This window comes from Argentina silus, assembly GCF_951799395.1.
Source record: "Argentina silus genome assembly, chromosome: 19".
In the NCBI taxonomy this organism is placed as follows: Eukaryota; Metazoa; Chordata; class Actinopteri; order Argentiniformes; family Argentinidae; genus Argentina; species Argentina silus.
Genome location: NC_139673.1, coordinates 15,337,277 through 15,358,196, shown reverse-complemented (window position 1 = coordinate 15,358,196; position 20,920 = coordinate 15,337,277). Strand labels below are relative to the sequence as shown.

Sequence of the window (20,920 nt, the reverse complement as noted above, 5' to 3'; positions counted from 1 at the left end):
ACAATGCGCAAATGTGTTCTATATACAACTACAACTGCCCCCAATGCAAATTGAGTGGGGCAGTCCCAATAAACACTGGAGACTAAATGATGTGTGTGTTGTTTTATTTCTCAATATGGCGTGTGAATGACCTGTAATTAAAGATCATGGCATGTTATAAACCTTATTACCTGAGTACAAAACAAGCCGAGAATAAGAGTATGCATGCAGAAATGTAATGTAGCATGTATAGTTGTTTCTGTCTGGTTGAATATCACATTATTGAAATAGACAGACATATAGAAACACATAACATTGAATAAAGCCCTTCTTAAAATATGTTTTCCTCATTGCATACTTATACACAACAGACTTGACTTACATGTTCCATGTGATTCCCTTATAAACACAGATGCGTCTTCATTCAATTCAGTGCAATTTGAGTGAAGCTAAAAATAATAATACAAATACACACCGAAGTCTTTTCTTTAAAAATTCTTTCAGACATTACTGTAATCATATCATCCTTAAAAAAATAACAATATCAAAAAACGACAATCACCAGAGTGGTATATATTCTATGATACAACGGGTTGATCAGGACAAGCATTGTGATTGGCCGAGAGGCGTTGGAAGCCGTGCTTTATTCCTCGATAAAGTAACAGATATGACGCCTATTACCTGTTTACCAGACGTTGCAGTAATATCCATAGACAAACACTTGAATTCCGAAGATTTTTTATTACTTTACCTTGACAACAGTGGTCATTTTGAGAACAATATTTCACAAACCAGTTCAGTTTTGTAACCATTGTATAAAAGCAATAAGGCACTTTGCATCGGGCCTAACAACGCTCCTCAGCTGTGGCTCTATTCACGATAAAGCACGGCCTCTCGTTGCTGAAATTGCTTAAATATACCACTCTGATCATCACTATCATCTTCAACATATTCCTATCTTTTCTCTAAATCTCATACTTCAACCTTCAACAAACCTAAAGGCAAAAATTACAACTAAACTCACACAATGCATCCACATTTTATCAGTGGCAGTCAGCTGGAGTCAGTTGACCCAGGCGTAGGGGTCAGTGGGGGTCTGTGGTCAGTTGACCCAGGTGTAGGGGTCAGTGCGGGTTGGTGGTCAGTTGACCCAGGCGTAGGGGTCAGTGGGGGTTGGTGGTCAGTTGACCCAGGCGCCAGGGTCAGTGCGGGTCTGTGGTCAGTTGACCTAGGTGTAGGGGTCAGTGGGGGTCTGTGGTCAGTTGACCCAGGTGTAGGGGTCAGTGGGGGTTGGTGGTCAGTTGACCCAGGCGTAGGGGTCAGTCGGGGTTGGTGGTCCGTTGACCCAGGCATAGCGGTCCGTGGGGGTCTGTAGTCAGTTGACCCAGGCGAAGGGGTCAGTGGGGGTCTGTGGTCAGTTGACCCAGGCGTAGGGATCAGTGGGGGTCTGTGGTCAGTTGACCCAGGCGTAGGGATCAGTGGGGGTCTGTGGTCAGTTGACCCAGGCGTAGGGGTAGAAGCCGTTCTTCTCCCACAGTTGACAGCGCTCAGCAGAGTAATCATGGACCACAGAGAGGTTATCGCTCAGGAGAGCAGTGGATGCTGGGTACTCTGGCCACTGCTCCGGCATCTTACCTGCAATAGAGGAGGAGAGAGGGACAAAGAGATGGAGAGAAGAAGAGAAGACATGAGGGATGGAGATGGGGAACAGACGAGAGGAGGAGAGGGATAGATAGATTACCTTAGATAGGGAAGGTAAAGTGGTGAATGTCTAATTCCAATGGTCTCAGCTGAATGAATACTGAGCACTGAGTTCAACCAATCAAGGGACGGCGTTAGTGTGAGGCCCTGCCCTTCTTTTACCCTCTTTAGCGAAGTAGACAAGGTTCTCTGTGATGAGCTCCTGGAAGGCCCTGTCCTCGTCGGAGAGCGCCCCCCCCAACAGCTTCTCCAGACCCCCGAAGAAGGCGAAGGAGTCCAGACCGTGGAAGGAGAACCGGCTGGGGAATGACCCCGAGAAGTTGACCGCGCGAGACGGAGTGTGTGTCACCACGTACCGATACACAGGACTGATGAGGGCCGCTGTGAACACACACACACGCACACATACACAGACACACACACACACACGCACACACACACACAAGAGGTTCAAAACTATCACTACTGTTCAACTAACAGACATTACTATCAGAGTGATGGCATCAGTGAAGGGTGGAGAGAAGGATGCATTTTAGAAGGAGGCATTGTAATTGGTCTCTTCTCTGAACAACTAACTCTTTCTCTAGAGAGACCATGTAGGCCTGCAGTTGATCACTATTCCTGGTTAAAACCTTTCAGAAATGCTCCATTATCATAGCATGGACGCTAACACATTGGGTCAGATGAGTCTCTTGACTGTAAGTTTAGCCTACCTGCAGCCCTCCTGGCCAGGTCGTTGTTGGGGCAGGTGACCCTCATGTCTGACACCATGGTGGTGTACGCCCTCTCAGGGCAGCGGTCATGGGTGGGGCACGGGGCCGAACTGGGGTACAGATCCAACGCCTCCTTCGGAAGACCCTCGCCAAAGGGGCTCAGTTTCTCTGTGTGGGACACAGGAGAGAGGGTTGGGAAAAAGAGCAAATGTGTTTTTGGAAGGGAAACCTGGTTTATGACCCTGGGAGAAAATAAAATATGGATTAAGCCATGTTCATTTCTTACCTTTCACAAACCACTGGTAGTCTTCCCACGTCCACGTGGAAATATTTTCATATGGTGGGCTAGAGTGGAGACACACACGCGCACACGCACGAGAGGTTCAAAACTATCACTACTGTTCAAGATGACAAATTTCATTGTGGATTTCAGCTTCTGTAGATAACGTTTTATTATTATTTCCGACCAGCCATAATACTTACAAGAAGTCGGTCTCCTGCTCTGTAGTTCCTATGAGGAACGGGACATCATTGAAGAAGCCTCCGTTCTCCCACGTCTCGAAGGGAGGGGCCTGGAGGACATGCCCGTCCACCAGCGCTACAGGACCAACAAATCTGCCCTTAGTCGGCAGGTCTACCAAATCATCTGCTCCCCACGACGGGTACTCCTTCCATGGGACGGCCTTGTGTAACAGGTTAATACATGAACAGTATGAATTTCGACAAATCACTCCCTCTTTTTATGTATTTTCTCCATAAATCTCCACTTGGTATTCGTTTTGGGCTTTATGTGTCTGTGTGTGTGTGTGTGTGTGTGTGTGTGTGTGTGTGCGCGCGTGCGTGAGTGTGTAACAGCAGTCGTCACTTTAGTGCGTGCGTGCGCAGTTTTCATCAGTCTCGTGACCGAGAGGTAAGGTAAACTGACAGGTCCCGCACCGCCTCATATACATTGATTTATATAAGTTTTCAAATGTAATCCATGATCCATCAAACTGTTGTATATAGCTCAAATGAATATCCGATTCCTGCCCTGTAATTCCTGTAATTATCCGATGTCTAATATCCATGTAAATAGTAAATCAAATCCTGAGGGAAAGCTAGCTACTTTGCGAGTAACGGCAGCTATATTTTCATTCTTCTTTTATCAGGGGAGCCAGCTGTATATTACTGCCAAGACACACCATTGACTGTCATCTGTTTAATGCTTTTTGATAACCCAGACATAGAGATGTTTTTGTGTCGATGTGTAAAGATATATATTCCCATTCATAATCTGTTGGCTACGGTGTACGATGTGCACGAGCGCAGCCTCTTTCGCGCCATTTGATGTGTGAGCCCCAATGTAGCTCCTGCGTCCATTCTAGTTGTGTAAATATGCACTTACAATTATGATGAGAATATTAATTCATGTAATAAAATCTTTTGGGGAACTGATTCTTTTTATTTTTTTGTTGTGTTATTGTATTATGTATTGCATTGAGGGTCTCTTTGATTCATATGGGTCATATTGAATCATTATTATTCTGTATATAATATGCATATAGAGAGTCTAGTAGCATCTGACCCGAGAGGGGAGCCAGCTGTGTACTATTTCTACGCCACACCATTGACTGTCATCTGTTTTACGCTTTTTTATAATCCTGTAAAGACCCTGAGACCCTCCAGTTCTGCCTCCTCCTTTTATACACCAGCTCCAGAACACAACACATCCCACCATCACTAGGCGCAGCATGCATGGCATAGAGAGAGAGAGAGAGACACACAGATAAAGCCCCTTTCTCCCAAAGGCAGAATGTACGGTTTTAGCTGTCATACTGTGTGTGTGTGTGTGTGTGTGTGTATGTGTGTACCCGTAGTATCTGTGTGGTGGTGAGCTTTCGGAGGCAGGCCAGGTCAGTGCAGCCAGTCTTGTTCAAGAACCCCAGGTTGTCTTCCTCTGCCTTCTCCAGTGATGAGTTATGCACATAGGAGCCACTCATGTCTACCGCAGCACGGAATAGACCCTTCGCCAGTGGAGACATCATCAAAGTCCACACTGACGTGTGTGTGTGTGTGTGTGTGTGTGGAGGGGTGTTGGGAAGAGAGTAGACAATGAGGGGAAATTACTTGTCAGGAACGTGTGTTCATTCCCTCATAGTTAACACAACTACAACACTGCTACAACTACCTGCTAACACAAGGTAGTTGTAGCAGTGTATTATAAAATTGTATTATAAAAAAAGAAAAGGTGCACACTAAATCATGTTCAATCAAACTTCATTTTGAACATTTATAGCCCATAAAAGAGGCTTCCAATAGCTGGTGTTACCTGAGCTTTGTCCAACTATGGTGACTTTACTGGGGTCTCCTCCAAACGCCTGGATGTTCCTCTGGACCCACTGCAGCGCAGCTATCTGGTCCATGAAGCCATAGTTTCCTGGGGGACATAAAAAGACACGACACCAATTATAGATTTGAATGTCGAAATCCCACTTTGACGTGGCCTCGTTTCCTATGTCCTATTTCAGGGTTAAACATACTCCCCCTAGCTCCATCTAGCCTACTGTATTGGCTCCTAGTGCCAATACCCACCCCTTTCAGACCATGAGGAGAGGGAAATAGTGCATGGGATAGGAGCAGGTATTAATATGTAGAATGTTTCTCTTCCTGCCTGAATGTGTGTGTTGAAACTAAGTTCTGTGTGTGTGTGTGAGAGAGAGAAGCATACATGGGGTAGTGAGCATGAGAAAGAAAAATATGAACTTTTTACCAAGCATGGGAGGCAAGACAAATATGTCACCTCCGGTTATCAAAATCACATTCAATTTCAGTCAATATCAAAATCTTAACAAGATCTACGCTGTGTGAAACAGCTTTAGACATCAAGACCTCGTTTGGCAGTACAAACTTTGTCGGGCCAACTAAGGTTTGAAAATAAAGTGCTACTATTGCTTTTGTTCTGTTTTAACCCTCTCACTACTAGCGACTTACCAGAGGTATTAGTGGGGGACTCCTCCCTCAGTAGCTCCAGGGCCATGAAACCAAAGACGTTGAGCCTGTAGTTGAAGGTGACGTAGACCATCCCTGTCCGGTTAGCCAGCTCCTCTGTGGGCGAGTAGTCCTCCTCTCCTCCACTCAGCCTGTGGCTCACCATGTGGTGGTAGCCCCCACGGATCCACACCATGACGGGCAGCCCAGCGTCGGGGCTCAGGGTGGGGGTCCACACGTTCACGAAGAGGCAGCTCTCCCCGCCAATAATCTTCCCTGTGTCTGAGAGCGGGTGTACCTGGCGACACATTCCCCGGAAGCGGGTGGCACCCCCCACCCCGTTTCCACACCAGGGTTTCAGCGTTGCAAGCCAGCGGCGTTGATCAGTGGGGGGTGCAGCATACGGGATGCCCTTGAACGAATAGGACCCATTTATCTGCAATGAGAAAGATGACAAATTAGTTGTTTCTTAGTGGAAATACTGCCAACATTAGCAGACACACACGCTATCTCCCGAAGGTTGTCGGTTCAAGCCCCGCTTGACCTGCTTTTCTATCCTGTCCTCCCTCTTGTCTTTGTACATTTCCTCCTGTCTCAATACAAATGGAGTGGGACTGCCCCACTCCTTGCCTTTCAATAACTAAGAGTACCTTAGAAGCTCATATAGGAGAGGTACCTTTCACTCAAATAGTCAACCACTCAATCCCTTAACATCTTGTATGGGGTCTCAATGCTCTTTACACTGTAGGCCTATGGGGGCAACCATACAGTCCAATATAGCAGCTAGAACATTGGGTTATTCTGTAAATCTTTGGGTTATCCTTGTATTGCATCCGTGTATGAAGTGTGTAAGTTTGATTTAATTTGATTAATGTTCTAATTGTAATTAAAACATTTCCGCCACCAATGTGCATCCATCCACCCACCTCTCTTCCCTCGAAGTCTCCACAGTCAGTGTGGACATGGGGGTTGGGGTTGGGGCGAGGAGGCCGAAATTGGAGCAGGTAGAACAATACATCTCTACCGTAGGCCAAGTACCCAGCCACGGTGACCAACGAGAGCATCCCCAGACAGATGGGCAAGATGCAGCGTCTGGTCAGGGACAGGCAGGGGCTGATGTAGTGTCTGCGATGGACATACTGCACCTTGTCTCCCTTCTCCTGCACCAGGTAACGGTACTCTGTCCCCTTGGGGATCTCAAACACATCCTCACTCATCTCGGCTCTACAATGAAAGCACAGGGGAGATCAGAGCAGGGATGTGTTACTGAGTTGAGATGGTAAACTCAGACCCCAATCAAACTGCTTGCTTTTCTGTGGCGTAGCTGGTTAACATCGGGTGTTTCTGTGGGCGATCACATATGTTGGCAATACAGAGGAAATGTTTTAGTCTTATTTGAGCACAGGGTGTGAGGAAGCAAAACCTTTTGCCACAGTGTGACGACTGTTACACATAAGATGAAGAATAGTTAACAATCAAGCGAGTGTAGTGGATTAGGGCATGTCCCACCAGAAAGCTACAAACAAAATGTAATGCAAGGTTCAACCACAACAGTTAAAACCTCTCCTGATAATGACGCCTCGTCAATTTCCATAAGAATTGTCATAGGGTCGAGTGCGCAGCTAGTTATTTCATGCTTGGCGATGTTGATAAGGACTTCGATTAAAACAACAATATTAAGTCTCTTACTAATCCGACTTTGTAATATTAAAACATTATCAGTCTGCATTTAAGGCAAATTTGACTTGTCTCAGGAATATTGTTTACTCATCAAATGCCATGAAGTGTAAACAAACTTCATACGCATCAAGTCTAAAATACAGTTTTTTGAAAAACATGTTGCCATAATGTAATGGACACTTACCTTATTCCATCGACATGCACAAATAATTGTCAAAAACAACTTCTGACGCAAATACTTCTCTGTGGGCGCTCCAAAAAATGGCTGCAGCATAACAACGTTTTTTTATATATATATATATATTAAAAGGGGCAGCTTACAATAAGGGAATGTCTATGACACAATTATTTTCTGATTTTATAAGTGGAACCCTTTCCTTATTATTGAGGGCATAAATGATCAGTCATCTGTCACAAAATGGTATGACTTCCTAAAAATATACCAAATAGTGTGCCCCTCATATCATTTGCTGCATGATAAGACTGTTGTGGATTTCTGGGAGCTAAAGCGGAGATGTGGGCGGGACATAGGTCCGTTGCTGTGCGACTGATAGTTGAACTGTCAATCAATCGGATGTCAACAAGTGCAGGCTGCCCAAGTTAGCATGATTCTGCCAACTTGTTCGGCATTTTAAAGAAAGATTTTGACAATCTGGAGGAAGTTTAGGATGTCTTCTTTTAAAATACAGTAGGGAAATGTGAGAAGCTTACCCTTTGGGTCTCAGAATGTCATGATTTGTACTCGTTGGCTGGCAAGTTAACCAACTGGCTAATCAAGTTCGTTGTTAGGGTAACTAAACCACGAACCGACCGCTTTGTGAAAGGGTACAGAGACTTGCAGAGACCCAGTAAAGTCACCATAGTTGGACAAAGCTCAGAGTAGTGCCTGGTGTAATGCCTCTGTCGCCCTCTCCTGGCTGTGCACCAGCTTTATTTCTGCATTCCCCATTCAGGCCATTCGATAGCAACAGGCAAATGTGTTCTATAGCCAACTACAACTGCCCCTGATAAATTCAAATCTTCATTATAGGCTATGAAACAAAACATATAATATTTGAATCAATGAACATGGAGACTGAATTCTTCATGTGTTGTTTTATTTCTCAATTGTGCATGTGAATGGCCTGCAATTTTAGGTCATGTCATGATATAAAGCATATTACCTGAGTAGAAAACAAGCCAAGAGTGGTTTTCAAAACAAACGCAAATCAAACATGGAAATAAGTGAAGATCATAGTGCACATTGTAGTGGTACAACAGTAGACATGATCAGTAAGAATCCAGTCAGGAACAGATACAACTCCCAGTCTGTTTGACAGGAGAAAAGGTTAGATCAGGAGAGCTTTGATTGGAGGGAGCTCAAACACTAATTACAAGTCAACACTTTCATGTGCTCTCTTTCATCCCTCTCTTTACACACAAAAGGCATCTCTTCCTCTTCATCCAGTCAGGGCTGAAGACAACGTGGAAGAGAGAGAGAGAGTGTGTGTGTGTGTGTGTGTTCGAATAGGAGTGTGCTTTCAGGTTATCTGGTGGAATATCCAAATATCCACCACACACAGAGACATGTCACATTATACAAATAGAGAGGATTATAGAAACACATAACATAGCATACAGTATAAAAGCGGTTCATAATAAATGTTTTCCTCATTGCATACTTGCATACACAACAGACTTGACTTCCATGTTTTATGTGATTCCCTTATAAACAAAGAGGCTTCTTCATTCAATTCATAGTGCAATTAAGTACAATTTTAGTGAAGCTAAACATAATAATACTTTCAACATTCTCTCATCGACTTTCTGTATATAAACATGTCATCCTTTAAAAAAACAATGTAAAAACAATATAAAATGCAACATTATCATTATCATTCAACATCGTCTCTTTTCGTGAAATGTCATACTTCAACCCTCAACAAATCATCTTAAAAAAATACAACTAAATTCACACATTGCATGCGTATTTCACCACAAGCAAATGTGTGATTATTGCTCTGTAATACAAAGGGACTGCCTATCTATGTCAGATTTATTGATTAATACCACAACTTTCCACATACCCTATGAAAACACAGGCATCACACAACGTAATACTATACACTTTATGGCTTAAGGGCACAGCTAGGATTCTGAGAGTATTGTCTAGCTTGTCTAGAGTGTGTAAAGCTCCCTAAACTGATGACTGTCTGCCGTGCTTCTCTAACCAGAAACACACCTTCATATCTTCACTCAAACCACTGTGCATTTCCTGACGTTCCTGGCCTCTCTTTCACATACTAACATCCTTCATTGTTTCCATCTGTCTTCACATGTTTCCATTGTTCCAGACAGGATCACAGTCAGTTGACCCAGCGGTCAGTGGGGGTCTGTGGTCAGTTGACCTAGACATAGGGGTCAGTGGAGGTCGGTGGTCAGTTGACACAGACATACAGTACTATCGGGGTCAGTGGGGGTCTGTGGTCAGTTGACCCAGGCGTAGGGATCAGTGGGGGTCTGTGGTCAGTTGACCCAGGCGTAGGGATCAGTGGGGGTCTGTGGTCAGTTGACCCAGGCGTAGGGGTAGAAGCCGTTCTTCTCCCACAGTTGACAGCGCTCAGCAGAGTAATCATGGACCACAGAGAGGTTATCGCTCAGGAGAGCAGTGGATGCTGGGTACTCTGGCCACTGCTCCGGCATCTTACCTGCAATAGAGGAGGAGAGAGGGACAAAGAGATGGAGAGAAGAAGAGATGAGGGATGGAGATGGGGAACAGACGAGAGGAGGAGAGGGATAGATAGATTACCTTAGATAGGGAAGGTAAAGTGGTAAATGTCTAATTCCAATGGTCTCAGCTGAATGAATACTGAGCACTGAGTTCAACCAATCAAGGGACAGCGTTAGTGTTGGGCCCTGCCCTTTGTTTACCCTCTTTAGCGAAGTAGACAAGGTTCTCTGTGATGAGGTCCTGGAAGGCCCTGTCCTCGTCGGAGAGCGCCCCCCCCAACAGCTTCTCCAGACCCCCGAAGAAGGCGAAGGAGTCCAGACCGTGGAAGGAGAACCGGCTTGGGAACGACCACAAACCCCCAGAGTTGATCGCACGAGATGGAGTGTGTGTCACCACGTACCGATACACAGGACTGTTGAGGGCCGCTGTGAACACACACGCACGCACACACACGCACACGCAAACGCACGCACACGCACACGCACACACACAGTGTTAAAAGGTTAAAAAACTCTGTCTATCAAAAGCATTCCAATAGGTCTCTACTCTGAACAACTAGCTCTCTCTCTAGAGAGACCATGTAGGCCTGGAGTCGATCTCTATTGCTGGTTAAAACCTTTTTAATAATAATAATAATAATAATGCTGTCCATTCTCATAGCATGGATGCTGACACATTGTGTCAGATGAGTCTCTTGACTGTAAGCTTAGCCTACCTGCAGCCCTCCTGGCCAGGTCGTTGTTGGGGCAGGTGACCCTCATGTCTGACACCATGGTGGTGTACGCCCTCTCAGGGCAGCGGTCATGGGTGGGGCACGGGGCCGAACTGGGGTACAGATCCAACGCCTCCTTCGGAAGACCCTCGCCAAAGGGGCTCAGTTTCTCTGTGTGGGACACAGGAGAGAGGGTTGGGAAAAAGAGCAAATATGTTTTTGGAAGGGAAACCTGGTTCATGACCCAGGGTTATCTGGGTAGCAGGGATGGAGATACAGTGGGGGAAATAATTATTTCATCCCCTGCTGATTTTGTTAGTTTGCCCGATTACAAAGAAATGAGCGGTCTATAATTTTTATGGTACTTTTGTTTTAACAAATAGACACAGAATGTCAACAAAAAAAGTCTAGAAAAACATATTATATAAAGTTATAAATTAATTTGCATTTGATCGAAGGAAATAAGTATTTGATCCCCAAGCAAAACATGACTTAGTACTTGGTGGAGAAACCCTTGTTGGCAAGCACAGAAGTCAGACGTTTCTTGTAGTTGGTCACCAGGTTTGCACACATCTCAGGAGGGATTTTGGTCCACTCCTCTTTACAGATCCTCTCCAAATCCTGAAGGTTTCAAGGCTTTTGCTTGGCAACTCGAAGCTTCAGCTCCCTCCACAAATTTTCTATAGGATTAAGGTCTGGAGACTAGCTAGGCCACTCCATGGCCTTAGTGTGCTTCTTCTTGAGCCACTCCTTTGTTGCCTTGGCCGTATGTTTTGGGTCATTGTCATGCTGGAAGACCCATCCACGACCCATCCTCAGTGCTCTGGCTGAGGGAAGGAGGTTCTCGTCCAAGATCTTACGGTACATGGCCCCGTCCATTGGCCCCTCAATGCAGTGAAGACGTCCTGTACCCTTAGCAGAGAAACAACCCCAAAGCATAATGTTTCCACCTCCGTGTTTGACGGTGGGGATGGTGTTCTTGGGATTGTAGCATTCAGCATTTCTCTCCCTCCAAACACGAAGAGTCGAATTTATGCCAAAGAGTTAAATTTTGGTCTCATCTGACCACATCACCTTCTCCCAAGCCTTCTCTGAATCATTTAAGTGTTCATTGGCAAACTTCAGATGGGCCTGTACATGTGCTTTCTTGAGCAGGGGGACCTTGCGGGCACTGCAGGATTTCAATCCGTTACGGTGTAGTGTGTTACCAATGGTTTTCTTGGTGACTGTGGTCCCAGCTGCCTTGAGATCATTACCAAGCTCCTCCCGTGTAGTTCTGGGCTGATCCCTCACCCTTCTCATGATCATCCTTACCCCACGAGGCGAGATCTTGCATGGAGCTCCAGGTATTTCTTCCATTTTCTAATAATTGCACCAACAGTTGTCTCCTTCTCACCAAGCTTCTTGCTGATGGTCTTGAAGCCCATTCCAGCCTTGTGCAGGTCTACAACTCTTACTCTGATGTCCTTTGAATGTTCTTTGGTCTTGCCCATGGTGGTGGAGAGGTTGGAATGGAAGAGATTGATTCTATTGACAGGTGTCTTTTATACCCATAACAAGCAGAGCTTAGGAGTACTTTCTTAAAGTGACAGGAGTAATCTGTGTGCCTCATGGGCATATAACCGGTCTGTATGAGCCAGAATTCTTGCTGGATTGTAGGGGATCAAATACTTATTTCCTTCGATCAAATGCAAATGAATTTATAACTTTATATAATGTGTTTTTTCTGGACTTCTTTGTTGATATTCTGTCTCTATTTGTTAAACTAAAAGTACCATAAAAATTATAGACCGCTCATTTCTTTGTAATCGGGCAAACTAACAAAATCAGCAGGGGATCAAATAATTATTTCCCCCACTGTATATGGAAGGAGAGAAGGGTTTGGAGAAAGGAGTTGATTCACTGTGTTTTAGTGCCACCAAGTGGTGAGAGAGAAAAAATAAAATATGGATTTTGGAAATGTTCATTTCTTACCTTTCACAAACCACTGGTAGTCTCCCCACGTCCACATGGAGACATTTTCATATGGTGGGCTAGAATGGAGAGAGAGACACGCGCGCACACACACACGCGCGCACACACACACACACACAATATCACAAATTTCATTGTGGATTTCACTTCTGTAGATAATAACTTTTAATTATTATTATTTCCGACCTGCCATAATACTTACAGGAAGTCGGTCTCCTGCTCTGTAGTTCCTATGAGGAACGGGACATCATTGAAGAAGCCTCCGTTCTCCCACGTCTCGAAGGGAGGGGCCTGGAGGACATGCCCGTCCACCAGCGCTACAGGACCAACAAATCTGCCCTTAGTCGGCAGGTCTACCAAATCATCTGCTCCCCACGACGGGTACTCCTTCCATGGGATGGCCTGGCAGAGAGAGAGAGAGAGAGACACACACACATAAAGCCCATTTCTCCCAAAAGCAGAATGTACGGTTTTAGCTGTCATGCTGTGTGTGTGCGTGTGTGTGTATGTGTACCCGTAGTATCTGTGTGGTGGTGAGCTTTCGGAGGCAGGCCAGGTCAGTGCAGCCAGTCTTGTTCAAGAACCCCAGGTTGTCTTCCTCTGCCTTCTCCAGTGATGAGTTATGCACATAGGAGCCACTCATGTCTACCGCAGCACGGAATAGACCCTTCGCCAGTGGAGACATCATCAAAGTCCACACTGATGTCCCACCTGTGTGTGTGTGTGTGTGTGTGTGTGTGTGTGTGTGTGTGTGTGTGTGTGTGGAGGGGTGTTGGGAAACAATGAGGGGAAATGACCATGCTGTCAGGAAGGTGGTTCGTTCATTCCTTCACAGTTCACACAACAAAGCTATAAGTACCAGCTAACACAAAGGGGCATATTCAGTTTTTATTATTTGTATGCTTGGTGACGTTGTATTATAACTAAAATAAAAGGAGCACACCAAATCATGTCCAAACTTCATTTTGAACATTTATAGCCCACAAAAGAGGCTTCCAATTGCTGGTGTTACCTGAGCTTTGTCCAACTATGGTGACTTTACTGGGGTCTCCTCCAAACGCCTGGATGTTCCTCTGGACCCACTGCAGCGCAGCTATCTGGTCCATGAAGCCATAGTTTCCTGGGGGACATAAAAAGACACGACACCAATTATAGATTTGAATCACGTCAAAATCCCACTTTAACATGGCCTCGTTTCCTTTGTCCTATTTCAGAAGCTCCACCTAACTTAATGGCTTTGTGGGGTTTTATGGGTCACTTCATATCAAGGCTGAGACTTTATGAATAAGCTAAAGGTGTGTGTGTGCATGAGTGAGTGCACATGTGTGCATGTTCGTGTGTGAAGCATAAATGGGCTAGTGAGTGTGAGAGAAAAATATACTGTTAGCTTTTTACCAAGCATGGGAGGCAAGACAAATATATCACCTCCAGTTATCCAAATCGCATTAAAGCTCATTCAATATTTACATCTTAATGGGTAGGTACACAATTTTAAACTTTCAACGTGACTTGGAGCACAAACATTATGAATATTTCAACGCTCTGTTTGTGTGGTAAATAGCTTGTGAAAAGATTACCATGATCATATCTTAAATACAAGGTCTATTCTGTGTGAAACAGCTTTAGACCTCGTTTGGCAGTACAAACTTTGTTGGGCTGACTCAAGTTAAAAATAAAGTGTTACTATTGTTTTTCTTCTGTTTGAACCCCTGAACCCCCACTACTAGGGACTTACCAGAGGTATTAGTAGGGGACCCCTCCCTCAGTAGTTCCAGGGCCATGAAACCAAAGGCGTTGAGCCTGTAGTTGAAGCTGACGTAGACCATCCCTGTCTGGTTAGCCAGCTCCTCTGTGGGCGAGTAGCCCTCCTCTCCTCCACTCAGCATGTGGAGGTAGCCCCCATGGATCCACACCATGACGGGCAGCCCAGCGTCGGGTCTCAGGGTGGGGGTCCACACGTTCACGAAGAGGCAGCTCTCCTCGCCCATCTCCTTCCCTGTGTCGGAGAGCGGCTGTACCTGGCGGCACATGCTCTGGAAGCGGCTGGCGCCCCTTATCTCCTTCCGGCACACAGGTTTGGCTGGTGGGGCCCAGCGGCGTTCGCCCGTGGGGGGTGCAGCATACGGGATGCCCTTGAACGAGTAGGCCCCATTTCTCTGCAATGAGAAAGATGACAGATTAGTGGCTTAGCGGTAACACTCCTGACATTAGCACATGCATATGCAGTCTCCCAAAGGTCGCGGGTTCCAAGCCACCGATGTTCATCCATCAACCCACCTGTCTTCCCTCGAAGTGTCCACAGTCTGTACTGACACGGGGCAGGGCCACGCCATGGGGCGGAGTCTGAGCCACGTAGGCCAGGTACCCAGCTAGGGTGAGCAGGGAGAGCACTCCCAGACTGATGAGGAAGATGCAGCGTCTGGACAGGACCAGGAAGGGGCTGACGTAGTGTCTGTGACGGACATACTGCACCTCCTCCTCTCCCTCCTCCTGCACCAGGTAACGGTACTCTGTCCCTTCAGGGACCTCAAACACATCCTCACTCATCTCTAGCACAGGGGAGATCAGAAGCACAGGGGAGATCAGAGCAGGGACATGTGTAACCGAGTTTAGATGGTAAACTCACTCCTTAAATTGACATAACACCGTGTCATCGAATTGCTTGCTTTTCGGTGGAGTAGTTGGTTAACATCGGGTGTCGGCAATAAAGAGGATGCAAGTTTGAGTCTCGTTTGAGCTCGGAGTGCGAGAAAGCAAAACTTTAACCAATGTTATAGTGTCGAGTGCGCAGCGAGTTATTAGCGGAAATGCTCGTTTCCCGATGTTTTGACAATGTTGCAACCGCTCAGGACCACACCAGTATTACCAAAGAAGGAAACTGTAAGATCACCTCCTTATTCCAAAGTTGTATGTGTTATTTAGCAATGGTAGCCCTCTTTGGATAAAAGAGGAGCTTCATGCATGGCGATGGTGATAAGCACTTCAATTAAAACAACATTTTTACATTCACTAATCCGACTTGTTAATATTAAATAATGTTCAGTCTACATTTAGGGCAAATTTACATGTGACTTGTCTCGGGAATATTGTCTACGCATCAAAGTCCATGAAATGTAAACAATCTCCAATTTAATGCACACTTACCATATTCCATCCACATGCACAAACAATAGTGAAACACAACTGTTGACGCAGCTAGTGTACTTCTCTGTGGGCGTGTCCTCAACTAAAAATGTCTGCAGCATAACAAGTTTTATTTTTTTTCATATTTAAAGGCGCAGTTTACAATAAGGGGACGTCTATGCCACATTTATGACTTAAATGGAACACTTTTCTTATAATTTTTCAATCCCTGTGATGAATGATCAGTCATCTGTGACAAAATGGTTGAGCCTGCTATGGGTTTCTGGCGCTGATAGTGGAAGTCTCAATCACATATCTATCCTTTTCAGTCAGTCATCAGTCAACACCTTCCAACATGTAGACACCTCCTACAGTGGCTATCACAGCCAGCATTACTGGAAACACATTAGTGGGATCAATACTGATCAATAAAGGCAAGCTTCATGACTACAGTTACATGTTTTCACTAATTGATTGATAAGGTTGATTGATTGATAATCCTTGGAGGTAGAATTCTTGCACACATGCATTTAACAGGTTGATCTATATTGACCCAGAGGGGTAGGGTGCACCCTGGTTGGTTATAGATCTACAGTAATCAGTCATTGAGTGTGTTATTGGCCATAGAGAATGAATTAGTTCATAGACTCACATGGTGTGCATGTTTTAGTTCTAGTCTCACACTAACACACTCAATCCAACAAACCAACCAATCATAAAGCCTGTGATTTTATTTAATTGGGTGTGCTGTGTTTCCACTGGGCTGGAACACAAATCTGCAGACCCGGTTGGTCCTTATGATCAGGACCAGAGAATAAGTGCCATGGAGAATGGGAGTATGGTTGACTGGGCAGGGTTGCTATGGCAGTGGCTGGTGGAGCACTCTTAGAAGGCTGGGCCTTGTGCCTCCAAACACCTGTTTCCCTCACAGGGGGTCCTATCCCATTTTAGCCTTCCTTCATTGTCCAAAGGCCTCTCTCTCCTCTTGTGTTGCGTTTACGGCTAGAATAAGGCAGGTTTCTTGGGTTTATTGTTTACATTCATTGACGTAAATTCACATGATGTGGTCTAAAACTTCTGACTGTTGCGTGTTTAATAGATGTTACAGTTTACAGTTACAATTTGTTCAATTGGTCAACTGACACAATGTTGCTTAGCAACATTCTATGCTGCTAAGTTATTGATTTCATAGGTACATAAAATGTTGCTAAGGAAAATGTTGTAGTTGAAGTTTTGGACAACATGAATATGAATGTATATACATTTATGTAAATAATGAGCTGCCTAGCTTACAGCCATAATAGTGCCTTTTCTAAAGCCTTAGGAGCAGGCAGAGCAGGTGACTTTTGGACTATCAATCCCTAGCAAACCGTCCATTTAGCAGAGCAACAACATTACCCTCCCCAGTGCTAGGATACAAAAATGGGAAGAAAGGAAAAACAACAGAAATCATTGGTTCCAATTCCAGCCAGCTGGATAGTATTAACACAGCTTCAGAATCGTATTTACTCCCAGAGCCGAAACATTCATCTTAACCAGAGAGCAAGGTGCCTGAATAACACTATGACTTATGATCAGCTATGGACTTCGGTGTCTGTGTGTGTGTGTGTGTGTGTGTGTGTGTGTGTGTGTGTGTGTGTGTGTGTGTGTGTGTGTGTGTGTGTGTGTGTGTGTCTGTGTGTGCGTGTGCGTGTGCGTGCGTGTGTGTGTGTCTGTGTGTGTGTCTGTGTGTGCGTGTGTGTGTGTGTGTGTGTGTGTGTGTGTGTGTCTGTGTGCGTGTGCGTGTGCGTGTGTGTGTGTGTGTGTGTGTGTGTGTGTGTGTCCAGCCTTCAGTGGCCTGGAGTTTGTTTGGTAGATGACCAAAAGCTGATGAGATGAGATTGTACTTTCATTTCACTGTCATTGTGTCATTTAATCTCCTTCTCATTTAAACTTCATTCAATTATAATCTTGGAGATTTATTGACAGTGTCATGGGATTTATAAAATCATTCACACATACTGTATACTCAGAATGAGTATGATTGCAAATTAGCAGCATCAAGATTTTCATGCTTGGCTCTTTAATCAGCATGCAGTTTATACCAACCAGGGGAGGCTGGTGGAGGTAGAAATCGGAGGACGGCTCATTGTAATGCATGGAATGGAATGAGGAATGGTATCAAACACGTGCAGAGAAAACACAACATGTTTTTTTCTTCAAATGGGGGTGGTGGGGGGGGGGGGATTTTCATAAGGCGTGAAATGGTCGGTGCTCCCGCCGGGTGTAAAAGTTTGACAATCCCCCTGGTCTATGAAGTGAGGAATGGAGGCGGCAGGTGTGGTTTATGCCATAAACTTGATGGGATTCATCCAAACTCCAGAATAACTCTGAAAACTTGTATTTTGATGTGCCTCTATGTAATACCCAGTGGGGCTAATGTGGATTCACTGCTGCTAACCCAGTCTAACGGTACCATGGGGCTGGGAGGGTTGGCGTTATTGCTGCAGTAAAAAGCCCCTCTGAGTATCTAAACATGTTACAACGCAGCCCTTAGCTCTGGGACCACAAGGCGTATGATTCAGGGGGGAAAGATTTATCCTTCAAAAAGAAAACAATAAAAAGGTTATCTCTCTCCACCAGTGGAGAAGGTCTGGCAGATTTGGGAAGTTATAGTGGGGGGCGGTACCCACACGCACACACGCACACACGCACACACACACACACACACACACACACACACACACACACACACACACACACACACACACACACTCAGATTTGTGGCGGTTTTGTCTTTTCCTAAGGCCAGATGAAGGGGGTTGGGAAAGGGAGGCAGACAGGAATGAGTCTAACACATCATCCATGCTGTGTCTGGTGCCTGGTGCACGTGTGTGTGTGTGTGTGTGTGTGTGTGTGTGTGTGTGTGTGTGTGTGTGTGTGTGTGTGTGTATACTACATCTGTGCTGCATGCATGTGTGAGTGCATCTGGGGAATTTGCATATCATTTGCGATCAGCAAACATGTATAACTTTTAGTGCATGACTGTATAGGTATATTAAACACGTTCTCCCTCCCTGTCTCTCAGACTAAGCTTTCTATGACAGACCTGGACCTGTCTGTTACCATGTCAACAGCCTCTAAGCTCTGCTCCGTTCCCCTGATAAAAAAAAACAGGGTGTCTGGGGCGACAGGGTTGTCATGTTGCCAGGGTTGCATACAACATTGGGTGTTGTATAATCACCTCATGTCAGTAGCATTTAATAGTTTAACAGTTCATGTTGGAATATATACCTACCGTCCAACCCTGCACTTGTCATTGTGCCCTTTTCCAATCAATGACCTACTGGACCCTATCATCTCCACCTACAATTCAGTGTCTGTAGGCCATTCAACCTTTACCTCACGGGCAGTGGTTCCATAAGAGGATTTGATATGAAGACAGCATGGCCGTAATCCCTACATTTACTTGCTAGAAGTCATTTATAGAAACAATTTCCTTCCTTTAATCCCTTCAAATCTACTTTCATTCAAAACCAAATTACACATACTGGGATTATAGTCATGGTCTACCTCCAGACGTGTTCATCTCTCTGGTGTTGAACCAGTGTCCTGCACATGCTGACTGTAGACATACTTTAATGTGTGTTGGATCTATTAATTATTAATTGATTGAATAAATAAATAAAATGATGTGCATTCGGAACAGGAACTAGGCTATATGTATTAATATTACTAATATTACTAAAATTTCTAATTTTGCATTTTTCTTCACGCAAATGTCATCATAGCACCCTTTATAAGGCAATATATTTTGCTTATGATTGATTTGTGAAACATTTATGTATAGGCTAGGCTTTGTAAGTGGTGTGATCCATTGTTTCATTAACACTAGGGGTTGTGGCGAACTCACAAACCCGTGTCTCATTCCCAACTAGCATCTGCGGTGCGCTCTCGCGCTGTGTGGAAGTGACTGGGATCACCGGAGCAGCTGACTTCACTCTTTCTCACTGGCTCTTTTACATCGGTGGCCAGTAGAAACAACGGTGGCTAAAACAGGTAGGAAACATGATTAAAGATAAGAGAGAGAGAGTCCATAAAGAATGCCAGGTGGAAGACGTGGTCAAAGCAAATAACCGTGTGTGTGTGTGTGTGTGTGCGTGAGTCATTCTAGATCGCAGCGCGCGTCTTGTGTAGAATTGTCGCTCATTGGATTTTGGGGAAAATTTCGTGTGTGTGCTGTCATCTGACAATATAGTGGTATGCAGGTCATTGATGAGACATGCGTTGGAATATGTCATCTGCTTCTTATCGATTGCAATGCATTATCAATTTGTTTTTGGGTAGCACATTCTCTGCGATGTACCACAATGTTGTTGTAGCCTACAGAATGAATGTTTAGAAACTTTTAGTGAGCAAGATTCTGCTAAATCGGAAAAACATCAACATTTGAATGAGCAATGGAGCTTGACTACTGCTCAAAAAGACACTGTGCTTGAAGTGTTTAGTGGGCTGGTCAGATTATGATAATGTCCTGTATAGCCTGCACTGCCAATGTGATTAGAAAGAAAATCTGCTTTATTGAGTTGCAGACTAGTTCTCATAGGTTCTGGAGGATGAGTGGTCTTATCATTTAATTGACAAATTAAAAAGTAATATAAAAAAACATGGCATATGGATTGTTCATACTGTAGAGTTTAAATGGGGAATTTGGGAGACTTATCTTGGCAAGATGTGGATGTCAGATTTACAATCTGTTCTAAATCCTCTGTTTTAGATAACAACCCTCTTCTGTGACACTAAAGCCTCCCATCTCTGTCCTCTCCCTGACCCCCTCTTGTGCATTCTTATGTGGATTTGTGCCCGGCCTCTAAGCTGCACAATCAATCTACTGGATCTTTTTTAGTCTTTACCCCTGTTTCAACAATGTTCAACAAGGAGCAAAGCCAAAGCTCTGGATGACACCGAGAGAGAGAGAGAGAGAGAGAGAGAGAGAGAGAGACTGTGTGTCTACGTACGTGCGTGTGTGTACGTGTGTGTACGTGTGTGTGTGTGTGTGTGTGCGTGTGTGCGTGCGTGTGCGTGCGTGTGCGTGTGTGTGTGTGTGTGCAGCCATGATGCCAGCCTGAGTGTTTTCCATTCTGTCTGTCATCAACTACTGATAAAAACCTCATTCTGCAGATCACCACAGTCATTTCACTCTCTGAAACAATTCTGCCAACATCCTCTCTCAGGAATACCAACTGCCTCTCTGGGAAATATGATCAAAATGAAAATGCCAAAGATTACAAAAAGAAAAAAAACGGAATCTAGTTGACTTTGTCTAATTTAAAAATAAGTTTGTTTGGATGATGTGACGGTGACTTTTATGACGTGGCAGTG

The 20,920-nt window shown here is 44.8% G+C and overlaps 2 protein-coding genes across 3 annotated transcripts; both read right to left on the bottom strand.

The window, feature by feature from the left end:
• Positions 1 to 12: 12 nt before the first annotated feature.
• Positions 13 to 7,457, bottom strand: LOC310819614 (para-nitrobenzyl esterase-like). Its single transcript, XM_083690924.1, has 10 exons — positions 7,225 to 7,457; positions 6,287 to 6,584; positions 5,364 to 5,796; positions 4,702 to 4,809; positions 4,244 to 4,428; positions 2,877 to 3,076; positions 2,680 to 2,738; positions 2,394 to 2,561; positions 1,843 to 2,061; positions 13 to 1,614 (listed from the first exon to the last, which is right to left on the bottom strand). The coding sequence occupies exons 2-10, from the start codon at positions 6,575 to 6,577 to the stop codon at positions 1,472 to 1,474; spliced, it is 1,806 nt and encodes a 601-aa protein (XP_083547050.1). The 5' UTR covers positions 6,578 to 6,584; positions 7,225 to 7,457; the 3' UTR covers positions 13 to 1,471.
• Positions 7,458 to 8,120: 663 nt separating this feature from the next.
• On the bottom strand, positions 8,121 to 15,640 carry LOC310819613 (para-nitrobenzyl esterase). 2 transcript variants are annotated; one of them, XM_083690922.1, is made up of 10 exons: positions 15,581 to 15,640; positions 14,714 to 14,985; positions 14,172 to 14,592; positions 13,449 to 13,556; positions 12,951 to 13,147; positions 12,639 to 12,838; positions 12,437 to 12,495; positions 10,466 to 10,633; positions 9,951 to 10,175; positions 8,121 to 9,727 (listed from the first exon to the last, which is right to left on the bottom strand). In XM_083690922.1, exons 1-10 carry the CDS (start codon positions 15,594 to 15,596, stop codon positions 9,585 to 9,587), a joined length of 1,809 nt encoding a protein of 602 aa, XP_083547048.1. In that variant the 5' UTR covers positions 15,597 to 15,640; the 3' UTR covers positions 8,121 to 9,584. The 2 variants fall into 2 exon arrangements, with proteins under 2 accessions (XP_083547048.1, XP_083547049.1); XM_083690923.1 differs by having other exon boundaries at positions 12,951 to 13,135.
• Positions 15,641 to 20,920: the final 5,280 nt, after the last annotated feature.